The 27,575-nt window shown below is 63.7% G+C and overlaps 1 protein-coding gene across 2 annotated transcripts; it reads left to right on the top strand.

Annotated features, from left to right (window-relative positions):
* Positions 1-506: 506 nt before the first annotated feature.
* KCNN3 (potassium calcium-activated channel subfamily N member 3) lies at positions 507-21,748 on the top strand. Of its 2 annotated transcripts, XM_040618556.1 has the most exons (8): positions 507-1,338; positions 5,024-5,119; positions 9,224-9,642; positions 13,250-13,391; positions 15,335-15,445; positions 16,650-16,777; positions 16,937-17,006; positions 17,467-21,748. In XM_040618556.1, exons 1-8 carry the CDS (start codon positions 622-624, stop codon positions 17,761-17,763), a joined length of 1,980 nt encoding a protein of 659 aa, XP_040474490.1. In that variant the 5' UTR covers positions 507-621; the 3' UTR covers positions 17,764-21,748. The 2 variants fall into 2 exon arrangements, with proteins under 2 accessions (XP_040474490.1, XP_040474491.1); XM_040618557.1 differs by lacking the exons at positions 507-1,338; positions 5,024-5,119 and adding an exon at positions 5,878-6,128.
* Positions 21,749-27,575: the final 5,827 nt, after the last annotated feature.

Here is a 27,575-nt window from a genome sequence, read left to right as displayed (position 1 = left end):
CCAGCCTTACCCTTGGGGGCATCCCTGGGGGAAGGGGGAACACACACACACACACACACACACACACACACACACGCGCGCGTGGGGGGGGGGGGGGCGCGACCCCCTCCCTCTCCAGATGCTGCCGTAATCTCCAGCATCCTTAAGGGGATTAGGGGGTTGATCCGGGGGGATGCTGAGGGTTACCGGTGGGTGGAATCTTTTGGGAGGGGGTGGATGGGGGGTGTGTGGAAGCCTTGTAGGGTCGTTCGGGACTTGTAGTCCACCGGGAGGCACCGGCTCCGGTACCGGCGCCGGTGCCCCCCGGTGGACTACAAGTCCCGAACGACCCCGCAAAGCTGCAAAAACCGGGGGCGCAGGGGGTGGGGGGGGCGAAGCGGGGATGATGTCAGCCTGCGGGGAGCCCCGGCGTGGCCAATGGCGCGGCGGGGCCGGGCCAGCGGCGGCGGCGGGGGCGGCGGCGGCGGCGGCGGCGGCGGCGGCGGCGGCGGCGGCGGCGGCGGCGGCGGTGGTGGCGGCGGCGGCGGGGAGCGCTCGGCGCCCATTCATGATCCAGCGTACGGGGCCGGTGGCCGGGAAAGCGGAGCCGGTGCCCGGTGAAACGGCACCGGTGCCGCCGGTATGGAGACATCGGGGCATCTCCACGATTCGGGCGTGGGGGACCTGGAGGAGGATGGTCGGTGTCCGTGTCCGTTACCGGGGGATGAACGGGCAGCAGCGGCTCCCGCCGCTTTGCCGCCGCTTCAGCACAGCCTGTTGCACTCCTCGCCCGGGTCGTTACGGGCCCCTCCTCCTCCTCCCGCCGCCCCCCCCGCCCTCCACCCTTCCTCCCGCCACGGCAGCCAGCTCAACCTCGGCGACCACCCGACGGGGCCCGGGGGGGGCAGCGGCAAACACCGGCAGCCCAGCCCGCTGGTCCACCGGCGGGACAGCAACCCCTTCACCGAGATCGCCATGAGCTCCTGCAAGTACAGCGGGGGGGTGATGAAGCCCCTCAGCCGCCTCAGCGCATCCCGCAGGAACCTCATCGAGGCCGAACCGGAGGCTCAACCGTTGCAGCTCTTCGGGGCCGGTGGACCCCCGGAGATCGTCGTCTCCCGCGAGGACAACCACGCGCCCCCCGCCCACCGGCCCGCTCGCCCGCCCGCCCGGCCGCCCCCCGCCGCCTTCGCCAAGGGGCCCAAGCGCAAAGCGCAGAACATCGGGTACCGGCTGGGGCACCGCCGGGCGCTTTTCGAGAAGCGCAAGCGCCTCAGCGACTACGCGCTCATCTTCGGCATGTTTGGCATCGTCGTCATGGTCATTGAGACCGAGCTGTCCTGGGGGCTCTACTCCAAGGTAGGGACCAAGTGGGTGGGCGCGGGGCTGGTGGCGCTGGACGGTGCCCGGTGGGGTGAGCGTGGAGACGGTCGCCCCATCTGGGGTTGGCCGGGGACCAATGGTGGGGACAGGGACCAACGGGGTGACCCGTGGGGACACCGCGGCCGCAGGTGTCAGACAGGGAGAGCGCTGGGCTGGGGGTGCCCAGGGCCGTGGGGCAGCCGGTGGGTGCTGGGGTAGGTGCTGCACTGGGTCCCGGCGGAGCTGCCCCACGCACGACCCACCGGGGTCTGCGGTGCCCAGCACTGGCCCGGGGCTGGGTGCTGCTCGAGGCACCGTGCCCTCGGTGGTGCGTGGTGCAGCGGAGGCCCCCCTCCCCCCCTCCTCCTCCTCCTCCTCCTCCTCCACACCCCTTTCTTCCATTTTCTTTTTTTTTTTTTTTGCAGGACGGTGTCTTTTATTTATAATTCCCCCCCCCCCCCACGCCCCTTCCAGCTCCTGCTCCCGGGCTGCACTGGTTGGCAGCGATATGAATAACTCTTTGTATAGACATCTGTCATGTTATTTATACCTATCCAGAGAGGGGAAGGCATCGGCACCCGCGCCGGCAGGGCGGGCATGGCACCCATGGGCGTCAGCGGGACAGTGCTGCCGAGGGGGCTGGGGGCGGCCGGTGGGGGTCCCCACGCTCCGGTGCTGCCGGCAGAGGGGAAGGAGCGGGGTGGGAAGGGGCTTCTCGCCGCGGGCGGTGGGGAGGGCAGCGGGGGTGGAGGAGGCTGCAGAGCTGGAGCAGGTGGAGGGAGGGAGAGAGGGACGCGGCTGGGGGTCCCGTGGGCGTGGGGGACCCCTCTGTCTCGCCATGGAGGTGCCCGGCTGGTGGCAGGGGGCTCCTGAGCCCCAGCTGCTCGCAGCTGCCGGCGTTGGCAGGAGCGTGGGGGCTGCCGGCAGCGGTTCGCTCCGCAGCCGAGGCGGGGGGATGCCTCGCATCCCTGCCTCCCCCCACGAGGGAGGGGGACGCTTCGCTGCCGGAGCCTTTTCCTGGTGGATCCCGCTTGGCTTTGGCAGGAACAAGGCCGAGCCGCCAGCCCCCACCTGTGCCCGCTACCTGTTGCGCCGCGGCCGCCTCGCCGCTGGCTGGGCCTGCGTGCCTGGTGCTGGGGCTGCCGGCTGCCCTCGCCGGGTGCTGGCAGTGCCGCTGCCGTGCTTGCTGCCCCCCGCGCACCCAGCTGCTGTGCCAGCTGGGAAAGACCCAACCACTGCCCTGTGCCTGCCACCATGCTCGTGCCGATGACCATGGGGTGCGGGGGGGTCCCTGGCTCCCCCTTAGCCGGAGCTGTGACCATGGGCAACTGTTTATAAATCCACACACACACACAACCCCCCGCCCCGGCATCCCCGGTGGGAAACTGGAGCTCGCCGTGCCCAAGGGAGCGCCTGGGGCTGGGGTCGGCAGCTGTCGTGCTGGCCGGGGCTGGCGGTGCTGCCGGCCCTGGCGTGGCTCCAGCTCTGCCCCACGCCGCCGCCGCGTGCTCCCCAGGCCGGACGGTGCCGGGGCTGAGCCGGAAAGCCAGGATGCAGCGGGAAGGTTTTGCCGGCTCTTTGCCTGTCCCTCGAGTGTGGGCAGGATGGGGCCTCTCCCAGCACCGATGCTTTCCAGAGCCACCGGCAGCCTGCGCGGCACCGCCGGGGTGAAGCATCCTGCCACCTGCATGGTGTGGGGAGGATGTGGGCCGGGGGTGCTGAGGCGTCACCGCGGTTTGGGCGACCCCCCCCCCCCCCCAGTGTTTTGCCCTGACCGTGGGATCCAGCAGCGGCTTTTCCTGCTGGGTCCCTCTGGACCTGGACCGGTGAATGCGGTGGGTGTGCGGCAGCCTTTGGCAGTACCGCCTGCCGGGAGGGCTGGTGGGTGCTGGTGCTTTGGGCAGGCAGGATTAGTGCCCCTGAGGAGGGTTTATCCGGAGCAGCCTTGGCATGAGCCCTGCCCCGGAGTTTGCCTATTAATAGCCGTTGTTTGGTCCCCGGCACTTCTCTCAGCACCAGCCATTATATCCACACAATTGTGCGGCCGGAGCCAAGTTGTTAACAATGCGCCACCGCCTCCGCGGCAAATAGTCCCTTCTCCACATCTGACTGCCCCGTGGGGCTGGGGAGCACTGGGGAGAGGGAGAGGAGCAGGGCTGAAGGCAGCCTGGGGCACTGGGGAGCAACGGATGGGTGCGGCGAGCCACGAGTGTGCCAGGTCTGGGTGTGCCACGAGTGTGCCAGGTCTGGGTGTGCCACGAGTGTGCCGGGTCTGGGTGTGCCACGAGTGTACGGGGTCTCGGTGTGCCATGAGTGTGCCGGGTCTCAGTGTGCCATGAGCGTGGCAGGGTCTTGGTGTGCCACGAGTGTGCCAGGTCTGGGTGTGCCACGAGTGTGTCAATTCTCACTGTGCCACGAGTGTGCCGGGTCTGGGTGTGCCACAAGTGTGCCAGGTCTGGGTGTGCCACGAGTGTGTCAGTTCTCACTGTGCTACGAGTGTGCCAGGTCTGGGTGTGCCACAAATGTGCCGGGTCTGGGTGTGCCACGAGTGTGCCAGGTCTGGGTGTGCCACGAGTGTGTCAATTCTCACTGTGCCACGAGTGTGCCGGGTCTGGGTGTGCCACGAGTGTGCCAGGTCTGGGTGTGCCACGAGTGTGTCAGTTCTCACTGTGCCACGAGTGTGCCAGGTCTTGGTGCACCACATCTGTGCCGGGTCTGGGTGCCACAAGTGTGCCAGGTCTCGGTGTGCCATGCACATGGCAGGGTCTTGGTGTGCCATGAGTGTGCTGGATCTCACTGTGCCACAAGTGTGCCGGGTCTTGGTGTGCCACGAGTGTGCCAGGTCTGGGTGTGCCACGAGTGTGCTGGGTCTCAGTGTGCCACGAGTGTGCCAAGTCTGGGTGTGCCACGAGTGTGCCGGGTCTTCAGGTACCAGGTCTCACTATGCCATGAACGGGGCAGGGTCTTGGTGTGCCATGAGTGTGCGAGATCTGTGTGCCATGAGCTTGGCAAGGTCTCGGTGTGCCATGAGTGTGCCGGATCTCACTGTGCCACGAGTGTGCTGGGTCTCAGGGTGCCGGGGATGGGGCGGTGGCAGGGAAGGTTGGTTTGGTGCTAACGCCTTGGCGAGGGGCTGCCGGTGCTCAGCAGGTGCCCCAGCACCAGCGGGGCCAGATCGTGGCTGGCGGCAGCGTGAGGTTGCCAGCGAGTGCAATGGGGTCCGGAGGCGAGCCCATGGGAGGGGGCGGTGAATCCTGCTCTTCCCAACGGGGTCCTGGGGAGCAGCCGCCTTGGCTACCAGTCAATCAGTGGCTGGTTTAATTTACGTAGAGCTAATTAGCAGGAAGATCTAATTAGACCATCCATTGGGGTGCCATGATCTTGGGCTCACGCTGGATGCGCCGGGGTGCGGATGCTGCACATCTCAATGAGGGGCGGCTCGTAACTACACTTGGCAAAATCAGATTAAAAAAGCGTTTTGGCGAAAGGGCCGTGGTGCTGGCGGTGCCATCGCTGCCGTGCCGAGCTGCTCCAGGTGGCAGCTGAAGTGCCGGTGGGGGGGAAGCCGGCACTGGCGGGGGGCAGCATCTCCCTGGGGGCACAGAGCCTGGCATCGCGGCCAGTGCCGGCAGGGTCCTGCGGCCACGTCCCCCCTAACGCCCACCCTGGTCTTGCTTTGCAGGACTCCATGTTCTCGCTGGCCCTGAAATGCCTTATCAGCCTCTCCACCGTCATCCTGCTGGGCCTCATCATCGCCTACCACACGCGGGAGGTGCAGGTATGTTCCGGTGTCACCGGCGCTGAGCAAGGGGCTGCCGGGGCAGGTGGGCTGCGGGGTTTGCCCATCACCCCGGTGGGATGCGGTACCCGAGCTCGCAGCCTGCATGGAGCCTCCTCCTCCCTCCTCGCTGGGGTCTCAAGGCGGGGCAGCGAGGGGTCTTGGGGAGCAGCGAGGGGTCTCAGGGGTGGTGAGGCCAGGCACCAGGGGTCTGCCCGGGCACAGGGTGCCGGTGGCTGGGGGAGGCTGCAGCCAGGAAGGGCTCGGACCAGCTGAGGTGCCAAGGAAAGCTGTGAAATCCTTTCTTAATCAGGGCTGCCCACTCTTTTCCTCTCCGCCTGCCCCAGCTTGGCTGGGAAACGAAAGGGCTCCCAGTTTGCTCAAACGAAAGGGCTCCCAGTTTGCTCAAACGAAAGGGCTCCCAGTTTGCTCCAGAAAGGCTGCGCTTCCCCACGGGATCTGGCTTCGGCGCGATGCCGCTGTGTTCTGGGGCCAGGAGGAAGGGGTTACTGGGCAGGAGAAGGAGCATCCCGGGAGGGGACGCTGGAGCCCCCTGCCCTGAGCGCTCGGTGTGGTGATGGAGCAAAGATCCCACCGCATCCCACCGGAGGCTGGGGGATGGGGCAGCGTGGGGGGCTGGTGGGCACCTCGCTCCCTGCCGGCCCCCGGGAGCCACCCCTCTGGCTCAGCCTGCCTGGCGGTGGGTTGCTCAAAGCAAATATTTGAGAACTCTGCTTTTTGCTGGAATAATATTTACCCTGGGGTGGCGGCGGCTGGGGTCAGCCGGGCGCACCGTGCCCCGACGCTCGCTGGCTTCCTCTGCTTGTTGTTCTTGGGAGCGGGTTGTGCAAACACAGCGTCCACCCGAGCGGTGCATGGGGCTTCCCACCTTTCCCCCTGCTCTGGGCCACGGCAGGAGCCCAAATCCCCTCTGCCATCCCTCTGCGGGGCTCCGGACCCCAGCACCGGTGCTACCCCAGCACCGGTGCCACCGCACCTTGCAGCCCCGGTAGGCGGGCAGGGAAGGGAATGAGATCGGTTTGACTTGATTTGCTCCGGACGAAGCTGGGCTGGCTGCTGATCGCCCTATTATCTCTTAGGTGCTTATAAAGGGATTGCTGATAATCCATCCGGGATGGAAGCGGGGCTGACAGAGCCGTAAATCCTCAGCTCCTCGTCCCTCTTGCTCAGGGGGGGCTGCGCTCGCCCTGCTACGGCACTGCCAGACCCCCCCGGCCTCCAGGAAAGCCTACAGCTGCTTCAGCCTCTTCCCTCAGTATTAATTGCATTAATTGCTGAGTCCTTTGGGACATTTCCAGCTCTTCCTGTGCCTCAATTTCTCCAGGGCTGGGGCGCTGTGCCTGGGGTCCTGGGTGCAGCTCTGGGGGTCATGCCCGTCACCTCGTGTCCCCCCTCTATGGCTGCCTACGCCTGCTGGCACCCGATGGGCTGGTGGCAGGTGCCCGGGGTGTCCCTGTGCCCATCACCCGCCAGCCAGGGCTGCAGGTGAACAAGATCCTCCTGCCTGCCCCGGCTTCCCAGCTCTGCTTTCCGCTGCAAGGCCACGAGCTGCTGCTAATTGCCTGTGTCACTCGCTCTTCGTTAGGCTGAGCGCGTGTGGGGAGCTGCCGGCAGCGCCACCGTGTCCTCACCCTCCCTGTGCCCGCAGCAGGGGCTGGTGGCAGTGGGCTTGGTGCCCTGGAGCTGACTGTGGTAGCACTGGGCTTGGTGCCCTGGATGTGGCTCTGGTCTGGTGGCACCAGACTGGTGGCACTGGGCTTGGTGCCCTGGAGGTGGCTCTGGGCTGGTGGCTCTGGTCTGGTGGCACCAGGCTTGGTGCCCTGGAGGTGGCTCTGGTCTGGTGGTGCCAGGCTTGGTGCCCTGGAGGTGGCTCTGGGCTGGTGGCACCAGGTTTGGTGCCCTGGAGGTGGCTCTGGTCTGGTGGCACCAGGCTTGGTGCCCTGGAGGTGGCTCTGGGCTGGTGGCACCGGGCTTGGTGCCCTGGAGGTGGCTCTGGTCTGGTGGCACCGGGTTTGGTGCCCTGGAGGTGGCTCTGGTCTGGTGGCACCAGGTTTGGTGCCCTGGAGGTGGCTCTGGTCTGGTGGCACCGGGTTTGGTGCCCTGGAGGTGGCTCTGGTCTGGTGGCACCGGGCTTGGTGCCCTGGAGGTGGCTCTGGGCTGGTGGCACCGGGTTTGGTGCCCTGGAGGTGGCTCTGGGCTGGTGGCACCAGGCTTGGTGCCCTGGAGGTGGCTCTGGTCTGGTGGCACCAGGCTTGGTGCCCTGGAGGTGGCTCTGCTCTGCGCCCCGGGGCAGGCTCTGCCACGTCACGGTGCCCCAGGGTGGTGCAGAGCGTGCTGTGCCATCCTCTGCCAGCACCACGTTTATTGCCATGTGATGGAGCACGGTGCTGGGGAGGCTGCCACCTCCAGCTAGGGGGTTTGGGGGGGCACAGCCCCCCTCAGCCCTGCCATTGGGGTGCCCAGGGCTCGTTGTGCATTTAGTGAGGTGAAGATTCCCCCCCAGCCCGTGGCTTCTCGGCTTGTGCTTCGCTTGTCTGGAGCTGTGGTGGCCACCATGCTTGCTCCTTCCCCTGCCGGAGCCAGTGCTGGGGATGCTGGGGATGCCCCACTCGGGTACCACTGGCTTGTGCCGTGGTTTCTATGGAAACCCGCAGTGATGCGCTGCAGGTGCGGGGCTGAGAGTGGCTGGTGCAGGGGGAACCTGCCCGAATCCCACCTTGCTCCTTCCCTTCCCTGACCTGGCCCGTCGCAAACCCCCCCACACACACAGTCAAAAGGCTCCCTGCCTTTTTCCTCTTGCTAATTTGTTTATTTTTAACACCCTTTTCCAGGAAGGAATGGGCTGTCAGCTCGCTAAATGCCTGAGGATCTCCCTTGACAGCTTGGAGCATTTTTATAAACAATTTCTCAAACAAAGCAGCTAAAAGGAGCGGGGCTTTCCAAACAGCCAGGGAGGTGGCCGGGGACGGCCGCGCTGTGAGTCAGTCCCGGTGGCTCTTGCTGTCCTCGGGGAGAGCCCTGCGTGCCGTGCCATGCCGTGCTGTGCCATGCCATGCCGTGCCATGCCGTGCCATGCCGTGCTGTGCCAGTGAGGAGCTGGTGCAGGTGCACCGGGGCCTCTGGCAAGGTGGGAGGGTTATTCCCAGATGTTCCCCCCACACCGGCTGGGCTGGAGCGGCCACGAGGGCTCCCGGCCCCTCGGGTGAGCCGGTGTTGCTCCACGCTTTGCAGGGTCAAGGACACGCCGGTGACGGTAGTACCGGCTGCCACATCCCCCTTGGATGGCTTCCTGGTGGCATCTTTGCCAAGCGGTGCTTGTGGAGGGGCCCTGAGCACATCCCCGCTGTAGGTGACACTGGTGTCCCTGGCACACCGGGATGAGCCGATGGCAGCCTCAGGATGGACCAGCCCAGGCAGGGCGGGGTGGGTGACCCCGGGGTCTGGTGGCACCCTGGAGGGGCCAGCCCAAGCTGCCACCCCCTGGCTCCTTGCGGAGACCCCAACTCGTTTGCCGGTGGTGGGAGAGGAGCTGGTACCCAGGATGAACCGGCGGTTGCTATGGCAACTGGATCCCATCGCCGCCAGCAGCCGGGTGCACTAGCTGTGCCATTCCCTCCCCAAAAGTTGCCCTGGCGCTTGGGGCATGGTGGTGATACTGGTACAGCGCCCGGGGGAGCGAAGGGGCTGGGGTGGCTCATGTTGGCGCTCAGCGGCCCCACAGCTTGTCCATCTGGGGGGGGGGGGGGGGGGGGGGCTGTGGCAGGAGGGGGGCTCCTGCCAGCCGCTGTGGGAGCGGGTTGGAGCGAGCTGTCCCCATGCTGTGCCTGGGCATGTGCTCAAGGCTGGGCACCCTAAAGCTTTCTGGGGTGTCCCCAGCACCGTAACCGTCCCCTGGCCACCCAGGCGGAGCAGCCAAGGTGATGGCGAAGGCTGGTTCCCACCTTTTCCATCCCCAGCCCTCCTGCTTGGAGCCATCCCCAGCTCCATGGGGCTCTGGTGTCAGTCCCCCCTGCCACCTCGGGGTGCTGGTGGGGCAGGGCTGGCCGGGGCTACTGGTAACCGTGTGGTTTTGCATCCCGGTAGCTCTTTGTGATCGACAACGGCGCCGACGACTGGCGGATAGCGATGACGTACGAGCGCATCCTCTACATCAGCCTGGAGATGCTGGTTTGTGCCATACACCCCATCCCTGGGGAGTACAAATTTTTCTGGACAGCCCGCCTGGCTTTCTCGTACACGCCTTCACGGGCAGAGGCGGACGTGGACATCATCCTGTCCATCCCCATGTTCCTGCGCCTCTACCTGATTGCTCGGGTGATGCTGCTGCACAGCAAGCTCTTCACCGACGCCTCCTCGCGCAGCATCGGGGCGCTCAACAAGATCAACTTCAACACCCGCTTCGTCATGAAGACCCTCATGACCATCTGCCCTGGGACGGTGCTGCTGGTCTTCAGCATTTCCCTCTGGATCATCGCTGCGTGGACGGTCCGGGTGTGCGAGAGGTGAGAGGGACTGGGGCTGCTGGGGGGGTTGGGATGCGCGGTGGGGTGGGATGCTCAGCGCAGCTGCTGTGTCCCAGCATCCTGGGGAGGGATGCAGGGATCTGGGGGCTTGGTAGCCGTGGATTCCCACCAACGAGCCCCAGTCCTGGGCAGGAGGCAGAGGCAGGGACCGCCCTGTCCTCACACTGCGGTGCCTGGGGGACAGGCAGAGTCCCTGTGCGAGGGGACGATGCTCAGTGCCAGCTGGGAGCCCCAGGAGGGTGGGTGGTGGGTATGAGGGGTGGTGGGAGATGGGGGGGCCGTGCATGGGGAGCAGCCAGAGGCGCCGTGAGGCTGGCGAGTGGCAGTGCCTGGCTCGGGCTCTGGCATCGCTGTGAGCGACTGCCATGACAACACCGCGTGGTGACAAACCTACTGCCGGATGGCATCACGCCGGCATTGGTGCGCTCAGTGTTTGGGTTGCTGTGGCGACTGGCCCCGGTGGGTACCGCTCTGCATCCATCTCTTGGAGACACGCTGGCACCCCTGTGTCCCCCGAGGGGAGCTGGGGGGCTGTGGCAGCCCACCCCCAGCCCACCCCAGTGCTATGCCAGGGGGGGTTTCTCCCCAGCCACAGCGCACGGTGCCAGCGACACCCATCCATCCCAGGGTAGGGAGGGCAGGTCCCCCCCGGGTGTCCTGTGCCGTGTCCCGGTGTGGGGCCATCCCTGTCCCCCGAGGCCAGCTCTGTGCTGCCATCCAGGCATGGCTCATCGCCCCCAGGGTCCCTCGGAGCCGGGGCTGGTCTGTGGGAACGCACCCAAGGCAACGGGTGCATTATATTTGGTGTCTGTGGATTAGTGAAATCGCTTGAATGCCGAAAGTTCCGGCAGCTTTGTGCCATCTTTGGGACGGAGGTGTGAGGGATCGCGCCTGCCGGCACCCCTGGCTCCCCTGGGACACCCTGCTTCCTTCTGGGTGCCTGCAAGGTGGGAGGAAGGTCAACCCTACTCCTCTTCCCCAGGGTGGGACCCGTCGCACCGGTCACCCCATGAAGGGGCACTGGAGCAGCCTGAAGGACCAGGGCAGTGGAGCCGAGCAGCACACAGAGATTTTAGGAGCTTTTACAGGCTGTGTTTGCCTTCCTGCCTCCCTTAATGATGCTCTCGGGATGGGCTGGGTAGTTGCTCGCTGCTTAATTGTGTTTAGGAGATTTTTCTTTGTGCCTCCTAAATGGGGAGCGGGCAGACAGGCTCCCAGGGGACACGCAGGGGGGTTGATACTGCACCTGGGGGGCTTAGGCTGGAAAATGCAATCTAAATAAAAAGCCATTAGCGACGACAACAACAACAAAAAAGAAATGACGCAGACAGGGAGCTGCAGATCACCGGCACCGCAGCTGCCGCCATGTCCCTCTGTCTACAGAGCTGGGGGTGCATCGACTGGGGGGGCTGCAGGACATGATGGGGGGTGCATGACCCCTGGGACACGTTTCATCCCTGAGGGATGCATCGTCCCCAGGGCATGCGCTGGCCATGGGTGCCACGCAGTTCCCACAAGGGCCCCCCAGGACGTGTCCCCACCAATGGTTGCTGCACTGGCACTGGAAACCAGTTTGCTGCAGCTTGTGGGACCATTCCCAGCCGGCACCTGCAAGGGCTGGGTCGCTCGGACGTGGCTGTGCCCCAAGCCATGGTCACTGGGTGCAAGGGTCCCTTCGGCCCCGTGGGCTGCCGCGATGCCGGCGGGCACAGCGTTGCTGCCGGGCATCCTCCTGTGCATGCTGGGGGGCCGCAGCTCTCCGAAGGCAGCGAGTCGCTTAGCAACCTCGCCCGCTCGCCCGGCCGCCGCACAGCGCTGCCTGCGGTGCCAGCGATGCTGCCCTGCCTGCCGACGGCGCGCACGTGTGCTCGCACATGTGCCTGCATGTGCAGGCAACCCCGCTCCCCCGGGCGAGGGGGCAGCCAGCCCGCAGCCCCCCTGGGTGCTCCCAAAGCCGTGGGGTGGCTTCAGCCCAGCCGGTGCCGTGGCATCGCGGCGTGGAGATGCTCTGCTTCATGGTGGCGCGGGACTGGGGCGATGCCCCACTGGTGGAGAGTGGCTGTGCCCTCAGTGGGGGTGGGCGGACAAGGGGGTGATGGAAAACCGGTGCTGGGGTCCCACCGACTGTGGCAGCCCCCGGTGTGAGCGGGCAGCCCCTCTCCCTGCCCACACCATGGGCCGGCCCCTCCTGTTTATCGGCTCCTTCTGCTCAAAGTGCTTCTCGGAAGAGAAAATGTCCGGCTTTTCAGCGGCACCGTAACCCCCTTGCCCAGCACAATGCTCCCGGGGTCGTCCCCGCCGCTCAAGAGCTCACATCCTGCGGGCTGGGCTGGGCTCAGCCTTTCCCAGGGAAACACGACGGCTGGGACAGGGGATGCGTGCCGCTGCCAGCACCGGGATTTTGGGGAGCCCCCAAAACGTGGCTGCGGTGATGGGCTCTGGCTCCCCTGGCCAGCCCTGCCCAGAGCGCGGCAGCGGCGCTTGTTGTGGCTGAGGGCGCTTCCTCCTGCACCAGGATCTCATTCAATTCTCCAGATACTTGGGGAGGAAAAACAGTTTGGAAGAGGAGAAAACCCAACTGCTCCGGGAACGAGGAGCTGGGATGAACCAGGGGGGATTGCCAAAAGCTCCATCTGGTTTCCCTCTAATGATTTCTTGAGGAGCCTGGGAGAAGCCTGCGGGGAGAGGGATGCGTGCAGGCAGGAGGGTGACCACACTGCCTGCGGCGAAGCGAAGGTGCCACCTGCCCCCTGTGCAGCCCGAGATTTGGGGCTTAATCCTGCTGCAGGCTGGGCCAGCCCCCGCTCTGGGGCCGGGAGCCAGCGCTGCATCCCCTCGAAGCATCCCCATGCGGCTCAGCTGGGCTCGTGCCGGCTGGGGGGAAGCTGGAGGCAGCTGGAGCCCCCAGTTGCGTGTTTGCCGGACGAGCCGCAGCCGGCCGCCGGGCTGGCCAGGGCAGCCACTGACCTCGCAGCGCAGTGGGGACGCAGCCATGGAAAGTTTGCGGCGCCCCCAAAAGCTGCAGCCGCTCCGTGTGTGCTTCGTCTCCAGCGTGCGAGCCGTCCCCCGTCCCCTTCCGAGAGCCAGTGCGTGCCGGAGGCTTGGCAGGATCCATCCGTGGGGGATCTGCCGGGGCCGCTGCCGGCACAGACCCCCGGGGTGGCGCAGGGGGAGTGGGCTCAGCCTGAGCTGTGGCAGCAGGGGGATGCGTAGGAGGCCATCGGCAGCGAGCCGGCGTGGTCGGGGTCCTTGCAGAGCCGCAGCTGTTTCTCCCATCAGCTGGCTCTGGCTGCCACGCCACGTGGCACCGGGGACGCAGGCGGCGGGACCAGGATGTGGTGACAGGTCTGACGGAAAGCAGAAGCCCTTTCCTTTGAGTTTTTGCTGTGATTTTGTCTGTGTGGGTTTTCCCGTGCCAGAAATTGCGCAACCGCCACTGCTACGGGGCATCCTGCCATGTTATTAATCCCTAGTCCCTGTCACACCGCACAGCCTCGTGCCAGGGCAGCCCCCGCGCCCAGGTGCCCCCCACAGCCGTCCCCGTCCCCTGCCGTGATGCTCGCTGATGCCCGCGTCTCCTTGGCAGGTACCACGACCAGCAGGACGTAACCAGCAACTTCCTGGGTGCCATGTGGCTCATCTCCATCACCTTCCTCTCCATCGGCTACGGTGACATGGTCCCGCACACCTACTGCGGGAAGGGGGTCTGTCTGCTCACCGGCATCATGGTAAGCGCCGTGCCAAGCCGCCTGCCGGTCCCGCAGGCTCTGCCTGTCCCCACCGTGGCAGCAGGACCACCGGATTTTAAGGGGGGCCGCTTCCTTGGCTGGCTTGTCCACGCACAAGGCATAATGGCTTCAGCTCCGAGCTCGCGCAGCCTGGAAGCTGGCAGAGCTGTAATTGCAATTCCTGTAAGCGCAGTAATTAGCAGAACGTGGCGGTTTGGTTAAGGAGGTGATGGTGCAGGCTGGGCGCGTCCCTGGCGGGTGCTGCAGCCCCACAGGGTGGGACACCAGCCGGTCCCATGTCCCGCTGTCCCTGCTGGTGAGTTCAGGGTGGATTTGGACCTGCGTTCAGCCAGGAGGGGGGAGCTGGATCGCGGTGGGGTCAGGGATGTCCCCAGGGAGCCCACAAGCATCCCTTGGCCGTCCCTGTTTGCACCACCTGGCTTCTATCGCCTGGAGCGATCCCAAATGCTGCTGGCTCCTGCCGAGAGCTGGGACCAGCTGGGAGCCCTCTGCCCTGCTGTGCTCACGCCGGCATCACCGCGCCACCAGCATCACCGCGGCTTTGTTTCCGCATGGCCAAAGGGTCAGTGTCCTCTGGGACCTCCGGCGTCCCCACTCCAAGGCACCCGGGAGATGTCCCGGCTTGTGGGGCTTTCCAGACGGAGCGTCTGGGGACCCTGCGGTCACAGCACCCAGCTCTGTCCTCTTGGCTCCAGCCCCCGGGGATGGAGCTGTCACCCCCTTCCCAGCTGCGGCCCCCCCGAGCTGGTGCCCGGCACTGGCCAAGCTCATCTCTGCCGCTTTGCACCCCACAAAGAACCGTCGGCCGAGGCAGCTCCGCTGGTGGGTATTAATTTTATATCATCTGCAAGTCTTTGATCTGTCCCATGTGAGGCTGGGCACCAGCGAGGCTGATGCTGTTGACAGGAGCCAAGTGAGGGAGAAAATCCCGATGGAGTGGGGAGCATGGCGCCGGGGAGCGCCCCCCCCCCCCCGTTCAGCTGAGGGGGGGCCGGTGCCGCAGAGTCCCAGAGCTCCCACCCAGCCAGTGGTTACTCTGAACTGGGACACCATCTGGCAAAGCATTACCCCCTCCCAGCAGCACAGCCCCCCCCTGCCGGCACTGGGGACCCCCATCACTGCCAGGGCTTGCGGGGGGGGGGGGGTCCCCGAGCCACAGTGCCAGGAGCGGCCGCTCCACTGGGAAAAGTGGTGGGAGCTGAGAGCACGTGGTGGGACCTTCAGGGATGCTAAAGGCTTCGGCTCAGAGCATGGTGTTAATTAATGACTCTTTAATAAATTAAGAAGTGCTTGCCAGGGTGGTGGGCCTCTGCCAGAGTGCCGGGAGGGGGGTGGCTCAGCTGGAGGGGGCAGCAGCAGGAGCCCCCCAGGGAGCAGAGCCTTGGCACCTCCGCTCTCCAAAGCCCAACCAGCACCGGAGCCAGCGGCTGCTGCACGGATCCAGCCCTAATCGCCGGGATAAGCGACCTCCCAGCTGTCGCTGCTGGGGCACGTGGAGATTCAGGGGGTCCCGATCTGGGGGTCCCCTTCTCCGCTTCCCCCCCCCCCCTCAGGTGCTTCCCCACTTGTTCTCCCACCCTGGACCCCTCCTGGCAGCGGGGAGCTCCTCATCCCGCAGGGCACTGGGGGGGGGGGGGGGGCACCCATTTCTAACGGGTGTAGGGGTGACAAGGACTCACTGCTGATCACCGCTGACCTCCTTAATCAGCCCCAGCCCCTGCTGTTAATTACCCAGCACATCATCAGCTGCTCAAGGACACCCAGGCTCTCTGTTATCTTCTCATTAGGATAACGTGTGGGGGGGGGGGGAACACGGAGCTTTAGTTAATTAGGGGGTTGCGGTGGTGAGGGTGGGAGTGCTGCTGTCGCACGAGGGTGCTGGAGGGTGACAAGCTGTTTCTCTGACTCATGTCCCCACGCAGGGTGCTGGCTGCACGGCGCTGGTGGTGGCGGTGGTGGCCAGGAAGCTGGAGCTCACCAAAGCCGAGAAGCACGTTCACAACTTCATGATGGACACGCAGCTGACGAAGCGGGTAAGGTGCCGTGGCGGGGGCTGGGGGTACCACGGGGGGGGAGAGGAAGGTGTCGGCACCGCTGTGTGCCAGTTCAGTGGCACTGTGGTGGGGGAGGGTGTCCGAGCACCTCGGATGCTGTGCTGGAAGCAAACAGCACCAGCTCTGTACCAGGGATTGAGGTGATGCAGGATGCTCAGCCACACCCCTGAGAGGAAAATCTTGGGGGGTGTTTCCCCACCCACCCCACCGCCCGAGAGGATTCAGACTCCCCCCTTTTGCGGAGCATGAGCTCATTTAGCTCGGTGTCAGGAAGACAACCAGATTTTGGTGATTCAGCACCTCGTCTGTGCCGGGAGGCTCCCGTGGTTTCCAACCCCAAGGAGGGACGTGGGATGCTGCAGCTGTGGTCGGGGGTCTGTGGGTTCGCTGGTTGTGTCGGGGTCTGGTGTCTCATCCCCGGCAGCATGGGGGGGCTGCAGGAGGTCTCTGGTCTCAGCAAAGCGCTGGTGACAGGAGCCGTGTTTTATATAGGGCACGGTGGCAAGGTGAGCATTGGCGCAGCCCTTGGAATGGCAGTGTCCCAGTGCTGGGATGTGGCCAGGCCACCCCATGTCACCCCAGGGAGCAGAGCCACGTGCCAGCAGGAGCCCTGGTGGCCTGGTGGTGGTCAGGGGCCCCAGCATGGCTGGGCCAGGAAAGCAAAGTGTGGATCTGCAGGCTCCGTGCCAGGCAGGGGCAGCCAGCTCCTCCTGGAGTGAGCGGCGGAGCCTGTGGAAACTGCATCCCTGCGCTGGTAACCCATCCAGGGCCTGCCAAGAGTGGCAGATGGATGTGGGAATGGAGAAAAACTTGGGCATTTTTTTTTTTTTTTCTCTAAAGGCTTAGGATACAGTTTGGCACAGGGGTGAGGAGCCTGGTGGCAGAGCGTCGGTGCAGGGTGGGAGGGGGACGCAGGTGCTTGGGGGGCTGAGACCCGCTGCTCGGGGCGGGCAGCTCTGCTGGTCCTTGCTCCCGTTGGAGCCACCCGTGATCCCTCACGAAGCTGCAGGAGAGCGTGCGGGAGCGGAGCCGAGCACCTCGCTCCAGCTGGGGCCAGTCAACGCTCTCGCAGCCACGGCTCATGCACCGGTGGCTGGTGGCGGAGCCAGCCCGACGTCTCCCTGAAATCCTGTGTGCCGGTGCAGCTGGGGCCGGTGACCTGCAGCCAAGTCTCCTCTTGCAGATCAAGAACGCGGCAGCCAACGTCCTGCGGGAAACGTGGCTCATCTACAAGCACACCAAGCTGCTGAAGAAGATCGACCACGCTAAAGTCAGGAAGCACCAGAGGAAATTCCTACAAGCCATTCACCAGTAAGGGGCCGCGCACTGGGCTGGGTGGGATGCTGATCTCCAGCCCAAGGGAGCGGGGTCTGGCCCCTGGCAGGGACGTGGGGACAATTTCCCGTTGCCTGGGGTGCGGTTTGTAATTGGGGAGGGGGTGCAGCTGCGTTGCTCTTTCCTTCTCCCCAGGTTGCGGAGCGTGAAGATGGAGCAGAGGAAGCTGAGCGACCAAGCCAACACCTTGGTGGACCTCTCGAAGGCAAGTCCCCCCGCGGTGACCGCTCGGCTCGGCCAGGCTGTCCGCCTGTTTCTCTTCACTCGTAAAGCCTCGAGCGGACCCGGCTGACCGTGGAATGTTCCGGCTCGCTGGATGTCAGCTGGGAATAGCTGCTGTGGGCTGGCTGCCCTTGCAAGGCAGGAGGCGAAACGCAGCCCCAAGCCAGGGGCTGCTGGGGTCCAGGAAAGGGGTTTGCTCCCTGCACCCCTTTTTGCAGCCCAAACCGGGGGTACAGTTGCTCCGCAGCACCGGGCCGGCTGCCCCTGGCCCCTCCGCCTGCACAGAGGCAGTTTCCTCGTTTTGGTGTCCCGGGGCATGACAAGCTGCGGTCACAGTGGGCTGCGATGGGGCAGCTCTCGGGGCATTGCTTACGGCAAGGGGCTAAAGGACTCTGCGGCAGTGGCACTAACCCCTCTGCTGTCCCCTCTGTCCCCTTCCCCAGATGCAGAACGTGATGTACGACCTCATCACCGAGCTCAACGACCGCAGCGAGGACCTGGAGAAGCAGATCAGCAGCCTGGAGTCCAAGCTGGAGCAGCTCAGCGCCAGCTTCAACTCCCTGCCCCTGCTGATGGCTGACATGCTGCGCCAGCAGCAGCAGCGCCTGCTCGCCGCCGTCTTGGAGGCGCGGGGGGTCAGCGTGCCGGTGGGCACCCCACAAACTCCTCTCTCTGAGAGCCCCATCGGGGTCAGCTCCACCTCCTTCCCCACCCCTTACACGAGCTCAAGCAGCTGCTAAAACCGCAGCCCCTCAGCCCCCCAGGGATAGGGGAAGCGTTTCCGCGCAGGTCCCGAGGTCTCCATGGATTTTCTTCTGGTCCTCGATCCACTGCGGGACCCTTCGGCCGGAGCCGGTGGGACCAGCAGTGCCAAGCGCTGCTCGGAGCTTTGCCAACGCCTTGGTATCGGGAATCGCATCCCCGTTCAGGTGCCTCTACACGTGGTGAAGGAAGGGGATGGGAGGCGACGCCTCGGGCCAGCCCGCGCCATGGCGTCCGGTGGTGTCCGGAAAACCCACGCTCAATCTCAGGTCTTCACATTTGAAAACAAAACAAAACAACAAGTCAGAAGCACTGAAGCAACGGAGACGCCGGAGGGAGAGTTTCCCCCCCCCAGCCCTGCGTGGACCCCACCAGGGGCCGGGGCGCTCCCCTCGCCCCCTGCCCCTCTCACCGGTGCAAAGCCCCGCCGGGCAGATGCCAACGTGGTGGTTTCTCGCACAGGCTCTGACCTACGCTGCCCACGCTCCATCCCATCTCCCTACCAGGACCCCCACGCCACCCCCCTTGCATTGCTGGGTGGGTGCCACTGTCTGGCTGTAACGTGCCCGGGGATTTCTCTGGAGCCGTGAGTGTTTTCTGCCTGGGCAGAGCGAGGGATGCTTCTTGTCTTCTGGTCCTCAGTGTCATCTTCTGCCTGGAGACACGTGCCGGGAAAGCAGTGCCTAAAGCGTGTGGGGCCGCGGGGCCGGGCAGGGATGTGGCAGTGGCCGATGACGGGGCTGGCGGGCCAGCCCAGGTGCCGGGGTGGTCTCCAGGTGCTCACATCGCCGCCCACCCAGGAATCGTGTCGTGTCCCCCCCCCAGCATTTTGGGAAGCCAGCGGGCTCTTTGCGCCGGAGGAAAAAAACCCATCAGCTACAACTGCCTCCGCTCGATGCTCGAGCCCAGCAGGCAGCTCTGAATCCACCGGGATCGCTGAATCCACCGGGATCGCTGGCCACTGATGTGGTCACGGGGGCAGGCGCTTCATCTGTTTAAAACAAAGCCCATCACCTTTGTGCCGCTTCTGCTGGGTTTGGTGGGGATCAGCAGCACCAGCCGGCGCTCAGCATTAGCCGCTGCCCGCGCCTGCCAAAGCGCAGCCCCTCAGGTTCCTTTCGCTTGGTGTTTTTCAGTGCCGGCGTTCAGCTCCCTGAGGTACCCTCGGCATCACCTGGCTCCTTCTGGAACCAGCCTGTTTTCTGTTCTGCTTTCACCATTTCCCCCTTTCCCCCCCTCCCAGTTCTGCCCTGGGGCCGTGGTGGGGCTCTGCTGAGTCCCTGCGTGGAGCCCTGCTGGGCTCCGGCTTTGGGGCTGGTGTTTGCTGCTTTCAATGAAAACTCAGCAGAGGCTATTTATATATTTTTAAACAGATGAAGTAACCGTGTAATTACTCCACGATATTAATTACACCTCACCCAGCAGTGTCAGTAATTGTAATCAAAGTCACTGTGTTATTCCAGGTATACTCAGCCTGTAATCTTCTCCTTTGTAACTCTTTCCCTTCCATAAATAACGCTGGATTTTGCGCGCACGTAGGCAGGGACGTACCAGCCCGATGCCGAGGAATTTCTGTGCAAAACTCCACTTGCCACTGGTGGTGGGTGGTTTACTCCTCGTGCCCTGCAATTAAAGTTACGTAGAAAACAAGCAGGAGTTAGCGAGGAGCGCTCCCCCCTCCCTCCCGCTGGCCCCAGCGAGCGGCAGGAGGAGGAGGAGGAGGAGGAGGAGGAAGGTTGCAAGGCGGCAGCGGGGGTGCTGCAAAATGAGCTGCAGGTGCTGCAGAGGTGGTGGCGTCGAGCGCGTTGGTAGCAGGGCCGTGAGCCGTGGCCGTTGCATTAGAGGAGGGGCACAGCGCCGGCTGCCAGCCTGGCCTGGTCCTCGGCCAACAGGAGACCCTCAGCTTCTGGGCATGAGCTGCTCTTTCCCTCTTCCAAGCTCTTCTCATTAGTGTAATTGCGGGGGGTGGGGTGGGGGGGTGGGCAGGATGGCTGGGAGAACGCTGCTGCCTGGGCAGGCCCCCAAGGTCTATTCTGTTCCCCGCGTGCCTCGGGTGTCCCTCAGCCCTACCTCCCTGGCAGGAGAAGCTTCTGCCCAGCTCTTCAAGGAGGTTTCCAGCGTGGTGATGGAGAAGAGGTTGCAAATCCTGAGAATGAGCTTGAGACGCAGCATCTCCACTGGTCTGCAGGCAGCCAGCAGAGAAAAAGGGTCCCGCGCTCCCCCGGGGCTCATGGGGTGAGCTGCAGCCATGCATCGCGGGCGTCAGAGAGCCGGAGGAAGCGTTGATGCTTGAGAATCAAGGCGGCCAGTGGGAACCTCCTTATGGGCTAATGATCCGGTCTGTGAAATCAAACCAAGGCAAGAGCAGGCGCTGTCGGCTTGCTGGACCCCGGGGCGCTGCCGGGGAGCGAGGGGCTGGGGGTGAGAGCGTCAGGATCGCGGCCAGAGCAAGAGATCCTGGTCCTGGGACAAAGGCAAGGATCTGCTTCAGCGGGATTGCAAGAGAGCTGACGGGAGCCAGGCTGGGGCGGTGGGATCTCTGCACCCCACACCCTGCATCCCCCAGCCTCGCCCCTGCCCCACCTGCACCCCAAACAACCCCTCTGCCTGAGACCTTGCAGCCCTGGGTCTGCACCCTATGCTCTGTGCCTCGCACCCTGCATCCTGTGCACCCCTGCCCCCCCCATCCTGCATCCTGCGCACCCCTGCCCCCCCATCCTGCATCCTGTGCACCCCTGGCTCCCCATCCTGCATCCTGCGCACCCCTGCACCCCCCATCCTGCATCCTGCGCCTCCTGCATCCTACACCCCCCATCCCACACCCTGAGTATCCCAGCACCCCCATCCCACCTCCTGCATCCCTGCACCCCCAATCCCTCCTCCTGCATCCCTGCACCCCCATCCCACACCCTGAGCATCCCTGCGCCCCCATCCCACCTCCTGCATCCCTGCACCCCCATCCCACACCCTGAGCATCCCATGCACCCTGCAGCACCCATTCTGTACCCCATCCTTCTCCCTGCCCCCCACCCTTTGCACTCCCATACTGTACCCGCACTCCTGCCAGTGCTTCAACACCGGTACTGGTAGCCCTGACCCATCGCCCCAAGCACCAGGCTCACCGGACCCCACCGAGGCCGGCACCAGGACTAGCCCACCACCCAGCCCTGCTGCTGGGACCGGGGAGCCGCCCCGAGGCCACAGTGAGGGCAGATATCGGGGGGAGCCCCCAGCACAGCACAGCCTGTGGTACCCCTGATGCTGGGGGGCTCTGAGCCGGGGGTGCTGCTGCCCTGCTCCCTGCGAGCCACTCGTGGCCACCAGCAGTCGAGCAGCCTTGGTACAGGCAGCAGCCCTCCCAGTCAAGCCCAGCTGGTTGCTGGAGCTGGAGTTTCTCCTCCTGGCAAGGGGCTGGCAGCTCTCCGGTAAACGGCTCCGGTAAACACTCCCCAGCTGGTGCTGCCTGCACCCCTGAGAACATCGTTGTGGAGTCCTGCAGCCCAAAAGGCCCCGAGACAAGCAGAGAGAAAAGCTGGGACCAGCGACCCCGTGGGAGGAAAAGCACAAGAACAAAACTGCGCTGCAGAGTTATAATCCCAAAGAGATGCCAACCTCCCTCATCCGACCCCACGCGTCAACGGGGCTGAACCCCAAAGCCCCTCCAGGACCCACCTAACCACAGCCAGTCTCATTTTCGGCACAGCCTCGGCTTATTTTGTTGTCTTTGGGGGGGTTTTTTTGGCTCCACGAACCTCCTCCCTGTGCCGCCTGCGAGGAAACGTGCTAGAAAGCCCCGAAAATTGTCCTGTCCTCTCTGCAAACTCACAGACGTTTCTGTCCAGACTTAAGGAGCTTCGACCTGGGTTTGCATCTTGCCTCTGTACCGCTCGCTTCTTTTTTAACAATAGGGGAAAGCATAATAGTTTATTTTAACTATGAAATATATTGCTATATTATAAAGGTTATTGTAACTTTCAATTATGGTTTTGTACCCGACCCAGCTGTCGGCAGGCAGCGACGCCAGCCTGCTGCCCAAAATGTCTGTTTCTGAGTACAGTCGCTGCTCCCGGTGAGGACGGAAGATGGGGTGGCAGAGGAGGGGCGCAGGACCCCAGCCACAAAAGGCTCCCCACGCTCCTTATCCCTTATTCCCCCCCAGGCAGTCATTCCCAACGCCTGGATGCTGGCCTTTAGCAGGTCCAGATCCACGTAGCCCGATGGCATCAGAGCTCTGCTTCTCCCTACGGAAAGGTCTGCCCTCCCGCTTTTCTCCCAGGGTCCCAGCGGTTTCTGGAAAGCCATTCCCCACCCAGGTGGTCTTCAGCTGAAGGAGGGACCCAGCTCCCCAGCACCAGCTGTGCAAGAGCCGAAATTCCCTTTTTTCCCCCCAGGATGGAGGCTCTTGTGGAAGGAGCAGTGCGGGGCGTGCTGCCTCCCTCCTCCGGCTGGACTTTGGGCACGTTTTGGCTCAGCACAGGCAGGATCCAGGCAGGCTTAAAACTAGGGAATCACTTGTGCCTAGGAAAGGGTGAGGGTGGAAGCATACTCCTCCCTGGCAAAGCTGGTCTGTGCCATGCCAGCCGCCGAAACACGCTGCTCCGCGTTCGGCCCGGGGACCTGCAGGCAGGATTGTTCGTGCCGGCTTCGGCTCCGGAGCCGTGGAGCCGGGCGGCGCGGGATTTGCTGGATGGAGGCAGGCAGAAGCAGCATGCTCGCTTTTTCTTCTCAGGTCAACACCTCATTTCTGGGATGGGGGTAAGGTCAGCCCTGCCCCGGTGACCTGCGTCGCTGCAGGCAAGGGCTGCGTTCCTAGGAGGGATCCCGCTTTCCTGGGGTGAATCTCCCTGAGGGAACGCAGTGTCCGGTTTGGGCTCCATGCCCTGCCCTGGGGAGCTGCGGCTTTGGCTCCCTTCAGCCTCTGGCTGTGATGGTGCAGGATGAAGCCCTGAGCATGAAAGAGAAGCGGGATGAGCTTGCCAGGACCGCTCCATCCCAGCCGTCCAGCTGAAGTGCTCCTCCAGCCTCCCGGAGCATCTCTCCCTTACCTCCAGCCGCTGGGCTGCTGGACCCGATGCCCTTTGGATCAGGATCTGTGGGCAAAGAAGTCTGAAAATGTTCTTCGACAGCCCTCCCACTCCTTCCCGGCCAGTCTTCCCCCTGGAGCGTGATGATGTTCGGGAATGAGCAGCGCCTACGGGACCAATTCCTGCTGCTTTTGCCCAGAGAAAGCCTAAAAGCCCCCGGACTGGCTCTTCCCCATCAGAGGCGCAGTCACTGCCGTGTTGTCACCGTTATCACCGTTATCACTGTCGCAGCTGGCCTGGCCTGACCCTCCCAGGCCAGTTATCCCAGTAGGGTCAGGTCCCGGCAGCAATGAGCTCCAGTGGTTCCTTGCTGGTGCCCGGATCCGAGATCCCCCTGCAGAAACCAGCCGGCAGGTGGTGGCTGCCCAGAATTGCCTGGCTGGGGGCTGCTCCTGCCCCACACATTTGCCCCCACTTGTAAGGGTGGTTGTTAGAGGCAGCTTCCCCTCGCTGGGACACACCGGGACCAGTGAGGGGGTTCATAGCTCTGCCAGAGGAGAGGGGCTGGTTCCCCTGGGAGAGCAGGGCTGAGCCTCCTCTGCTGCCGGCTGGGGGGTGCCTGGGGATTTCGAGGGTACTTGCCCCTCCGCACTGCTCTTCCTCGGGCTTCTCCTGCCCAGCACCTCCCAGCCAGCTCAGAGACATGTGTGATGGCCACCAGGTAGGTTTGCTGGGGGAGGGGAAGGTGATTCCCCAGCTGTTTGACAAGGGGAAGGTGCTGCTGCAAGGCTCTGCACTAGTCCCAGCTTCTCCTCTCCTGGCTCTGAGCTCCCTCCCAAAGGCACCTGGAGGGTCCGGGGTGGCAGAGAGGGGCTTTTGCAGGGGAGAGGAAAAGCTGCTGTGTGGGATTAGTCATTTCCCTGTGGGATGAGCCACCTCGGAGCCCCGTGGGGCACCCAGTGGGTGCTCTTGGCCAGGGGCTCCGGTGCTGCGGGCGCTGCGAGACATGCGCCCACTTCTGCTCCTTCTGCCCTAAGTGTTCTTCCCCCCCGTGCTGAGGTCTCAGCACACCCTGGCTTGCCAACGCGCTTCCCGGCAGGAGCCGCTTGCGTGTCTCTGTGGTCAGGATCAGGCTCCGGGCTTACATCCCTCCTTCTGCTCCGATCTCCCGGCCGGGGGGACGGAACTGGGGACTGGCCGGTCCCCACAGCATTGCCATAAACCCAAGCTGTACCCAGAAACAGGCATGTTTTAAACTATGGCTTTAACCTGTTCACTGTAAAAAGTGCCTTGGACTTTAATCTGAAGAGGTCAGTATCTATAAATATTTACCTGTGCGGGTGTGTAAGTATGCAGCTATCTGTGTATAGTTACACACACAAATATATGATATATACGTACATCTAGAAACGCTTCTGACCCCTCTGTTCGGCTGGTCTCGGGAGCTCTCTTCTTTCTGCTGCTGGGGTCGGGATCGGGATGCGGAGTGATGCTGGCGGCATTTGCCATGGTTACACCTTCACCTGTGAGGGTCCTGCTCGGTGTGGGGGTCCCACCAGTGGTGCTGAGCTCCTGGCCCCACCCCGGGAAGCAGCTCTGTGCCCCTCAGGGCCCGTCTGTGTGCTGTGGGGAGACCCCGGCGAGGGGGAAGCACCCCCAGTCCCTTGCGCGGGGTGATGCTGGGGCTGGGGTAACGTGTCTGGACCCCCTGCGCTCCCTGTGCCGGGAGCTGCTGGGTGCTTTGTAAAACCACGTGCCCTGATTGCTGCCCCTCCAGAGCCCCCAGCTCCCAGGCTTGACGTGAGCAGCGAGGTGTTTTCCAGCCACCTGCTCCCAAAAGGGCTTTTTGGAAGGGAGTCGGGGTTCCCTCGCGCTCGGGCTGTGGCTCAGGGCCGGAGCGGGGATGCTCGGTGGCACGGCTGATGCGCTTCCCTCCAGCTCTGTGCCGAGGATCCCTGAGGATTTCCCTCCCACTCACCCCAGCTCTGCCCAAACCGATCTGAGCTGCTCCCCCCAGCTCGGCTAACGGCTCGGTTCATCCCTCACCTCCAAAAAACCAAGGATAAAAGCTGCCCGGGGCACAAAGGGCACGAAAACAACTTTCACAGAGGGAACGCAGCGGTAGGGAGAAGGGGAGGCTGGATCCTTTCCCACCAAGCTCCACTAAATTCAAGCAACGAGTCAAAAGCCGAGCTTTGGCTCGCTCCATCGGGAGCCTGGGAGACCGGCTGCCCCAAAACACGTCCCCACACATGGACCAGGAGGGTGCCAGACCACAGCCCCCCCGAATGACCCAGCCACGAGCATCGCAGGGCCAGCAGAGGGGGAGGATGGTGGTGTGCTGCACTTGAATCATGATGAATCAGTAAATTGGGCTTTTTTCATGTTGAGCTAATACCTGTAAATCCCCAAATATCTCCAGTGGTCTGAGAGGCTCTTTGATAGGTGATTAAAACCCTTGAGCTTCATTTCCAGTATTAGTGGCTTAGCGTGGCCGAGCCCTGTATTTCTGATACTGCCCACGGAGACAAGGCAGAAGTCATTTAATCTTTGTGTGCAGCATGAAATCTGTTTTTATTAATGGCTCGGGATTAAGGCTTCTCCAAGGAGAAAGAGAATCACGTCCATAATGCAGGTCTCCGCCTCCCTGTGGCCGTTTGCCCTTCACTTTCCCAGTTGGAGGGAGGGAGGGATGGAAGGATAAAAGGAGGGAGGGAAGGATGGAGGGATGGAGGGATGGAGGGAGGGAGGGAAGAATGGAGGGATGGAGGGATGGAGGGATGGAGGGATGGAGGGATGGAGAGATGGAGGGATGGAGGGATGGAGAGATGGAGGGTGCTGCTGGCAGTGCGAGGGTCTGGGCATCTTCACCCATCCCAGCGTGCCGTGCCTGTGGCAGCACCAGGGTCGGTGGTGACAGGAGGGGAAATGCACTTTGGAGGAAAAGAGGGGGGAAAAATCCCCTCCCCATTGTTTTGCTCAGCAGTTCCTTATAGATAGAGCTTCTATAAACAGCGGGGAACTGCTGGCTTTCCACAAGGGAAAGAAAAAACACAAGTGGATGTTCCCACAAGGTACGGGTTTGCATCGGCACCTGGCTGCTGGGAACCAGCAGGATGTGTGGGGCAGCTCTGGGGATGGGGGGGGGGGGTCTGGGGAGGGGGACAGGGGTCTTTGGATCAGGCTCTGCGTCTGCAGGCAGGCAGGAAAATGGCTCCAGTGCTGACCAATGGCTCCTGCACGCCGGCATTTCCCCAGCTACCAGCCCGGAGCCTCTCTGCCTGCGGAGCCGCTTTTGCTCCCAAGGGAATGGGGCGGGCGGTGAGCAAGGGGGGGCTGCAGCTTCCAGCTGGGCAAGGCAGATCCGATCCACTGCTCCCAAGCCCAGGCAGAAAAACATCCTGTGAATACCCTCCTGCCCTTGCTGCAGGAATAAAACGAGCTGGGGGCCTGTCCTGCAGCTATTTCCATCCCAGACAGGCTCCTTTTCCAAGGTAAAATCAAGGCTGCTCGGCTGCTAATTCATCACCCCAGCCTTGGGACTGCGGGCACCAGCAGGGTCGTTTGTTACTGGTAATTATCTGTGCAGCGGTGTGAGGTCTGCAGGCCAGATCACACCTTCAGAGAGGTCTGTGCAACATCAGCCAAACAGCTCAGCACCGTGAAAACTGCTCCTGAGCCCTCCAGAGCCCGGAGAGGGATGCTCCGGCTCCCGCTCCGGGGCCATACAGCTGGGATCCATCAGCCACCGGAGCCGGTGACGATGCCACTGTGACATGGCTCCCTTGCCCAGTGGAGACACCTGGGGCTGGGTGCCAGGGCTCCAGGGTGTTTTTTACCTCCTGAGCTTCTTGTTCAGGCCACAGCATTTGCACATCGGCTCCTTCTTCTCTCCCAGACGCGCCTGCCACCGACATGAGCACCCACGGAGAACGGGCGCGTGTTAACGGCATTCGTGTCCCTTTGCGTGGCTATCAGGATGGAAGAAGCCGTCTCCCTTTCCCCGAGCCTGCTGGCCTGGTGCTGGCACAGTAAGAATGGTATCCTAGCAGGGACCGGCTGTAAAATGCGCCGGTAAATGACACGTTTTGACTTCAATGAGTATTTCTGGGTTTCCTGCTGGGGAGCAGCCACGGTGCTGGAGCAACAGCAACTGTCACGAGCCAGCTGGTGGCGGGGGCTTTGCTGCAAAACCTCCGGAGAAGTTATCACCTCAGGCGTGATGGTATTTTGATAAAACCGAAGACCCAGGGCTGAGAGGAGGGTCTGATTCCTGTGTCTGCTGGGGAGGAGCTGCTGGGTGACAGCAGAGCCCCCCCAGCCACCCTGCGCCAGGGGAAGCCCTTGCACAGCTCAGAGGGACCGAGGAATGACAAGGGGATGTGGCTGGGGGCTGCGAGGGGCGAGCATTGGGGTGCTTGGCAAAGTCACCCCCTAACCCGGAGCAGCCCTTGCCAATGCCAAGCCGGGTTCCAAACACATGCGAGGGCTCCAACATCCTTTTGGAAGCCGGGAGGCAAAAAGTGAAGAAGCAGCTTCACCCCAAATGAAGTTGAGCTCTTTCCCATCTCGAAAATGCTGGATCTGGCTGAGAACTGGGATGTGGCTCCCAAGCGGTGCCAGGCACAGGCACTGAACCCCTCCCTATGTCTCAGGTGCTCTGGCCGGTCCCCTCCAAGCCCCTCGCTGTGGCTCGCTGTGCCAGGGGCACCCAGGCGGCTGGCTGCCCTCCCCCCTGCTCTCCCCGTGCCAAGCAAGGCGTCGGA

Source organism: Falco naumanni, chromosome 20 (genome assembly GCF_017639655.2).
Source record: "Falco naumanni isolate bFalNau1 chromosome 20, bFalNau1.pat, whole genome shotgun sequence".
In the NCBI taxonomy this organism is placed as follows: Eukaryota; Metazoa; Chordata; class Aves; order Falconiformes; family Falconidae; genus Falco; species Falco naumanni.
The sequence above is the reverse complement of the archived record's forward strand: the minus strand, read 5'-3'. Positions and strand labels throughout refer to the sequence as shown.

What these genes read in the sequence shown, in the direction of transcription:
- KCNN3 (XM_040618556.1), top strand. Translation starts at nt 622, where the DNA reads ATGGAGACATCGGGGCATCTCCACGATTCGGGCGTGGGGGACCTGGAG. An exon ending in CCTGGGGGCTCTACTCCAAG is followed by an intron (nt 1,339 to 5,023) that starts GTAGGGACCAAG and finishes CTTGCTTTGCAG; the next exon opens with GACTCCATGTTCTCGCTGGC. An exon ending in CCTTGGTGGACCTCTCGAAG is followed by an intron (nt 17,007 to 17,466) that starts GCAAGTCCCCCC and finishes CCCCTTCCCCAG; the next exon opens with ATGCAGAACGTGATGTACGA.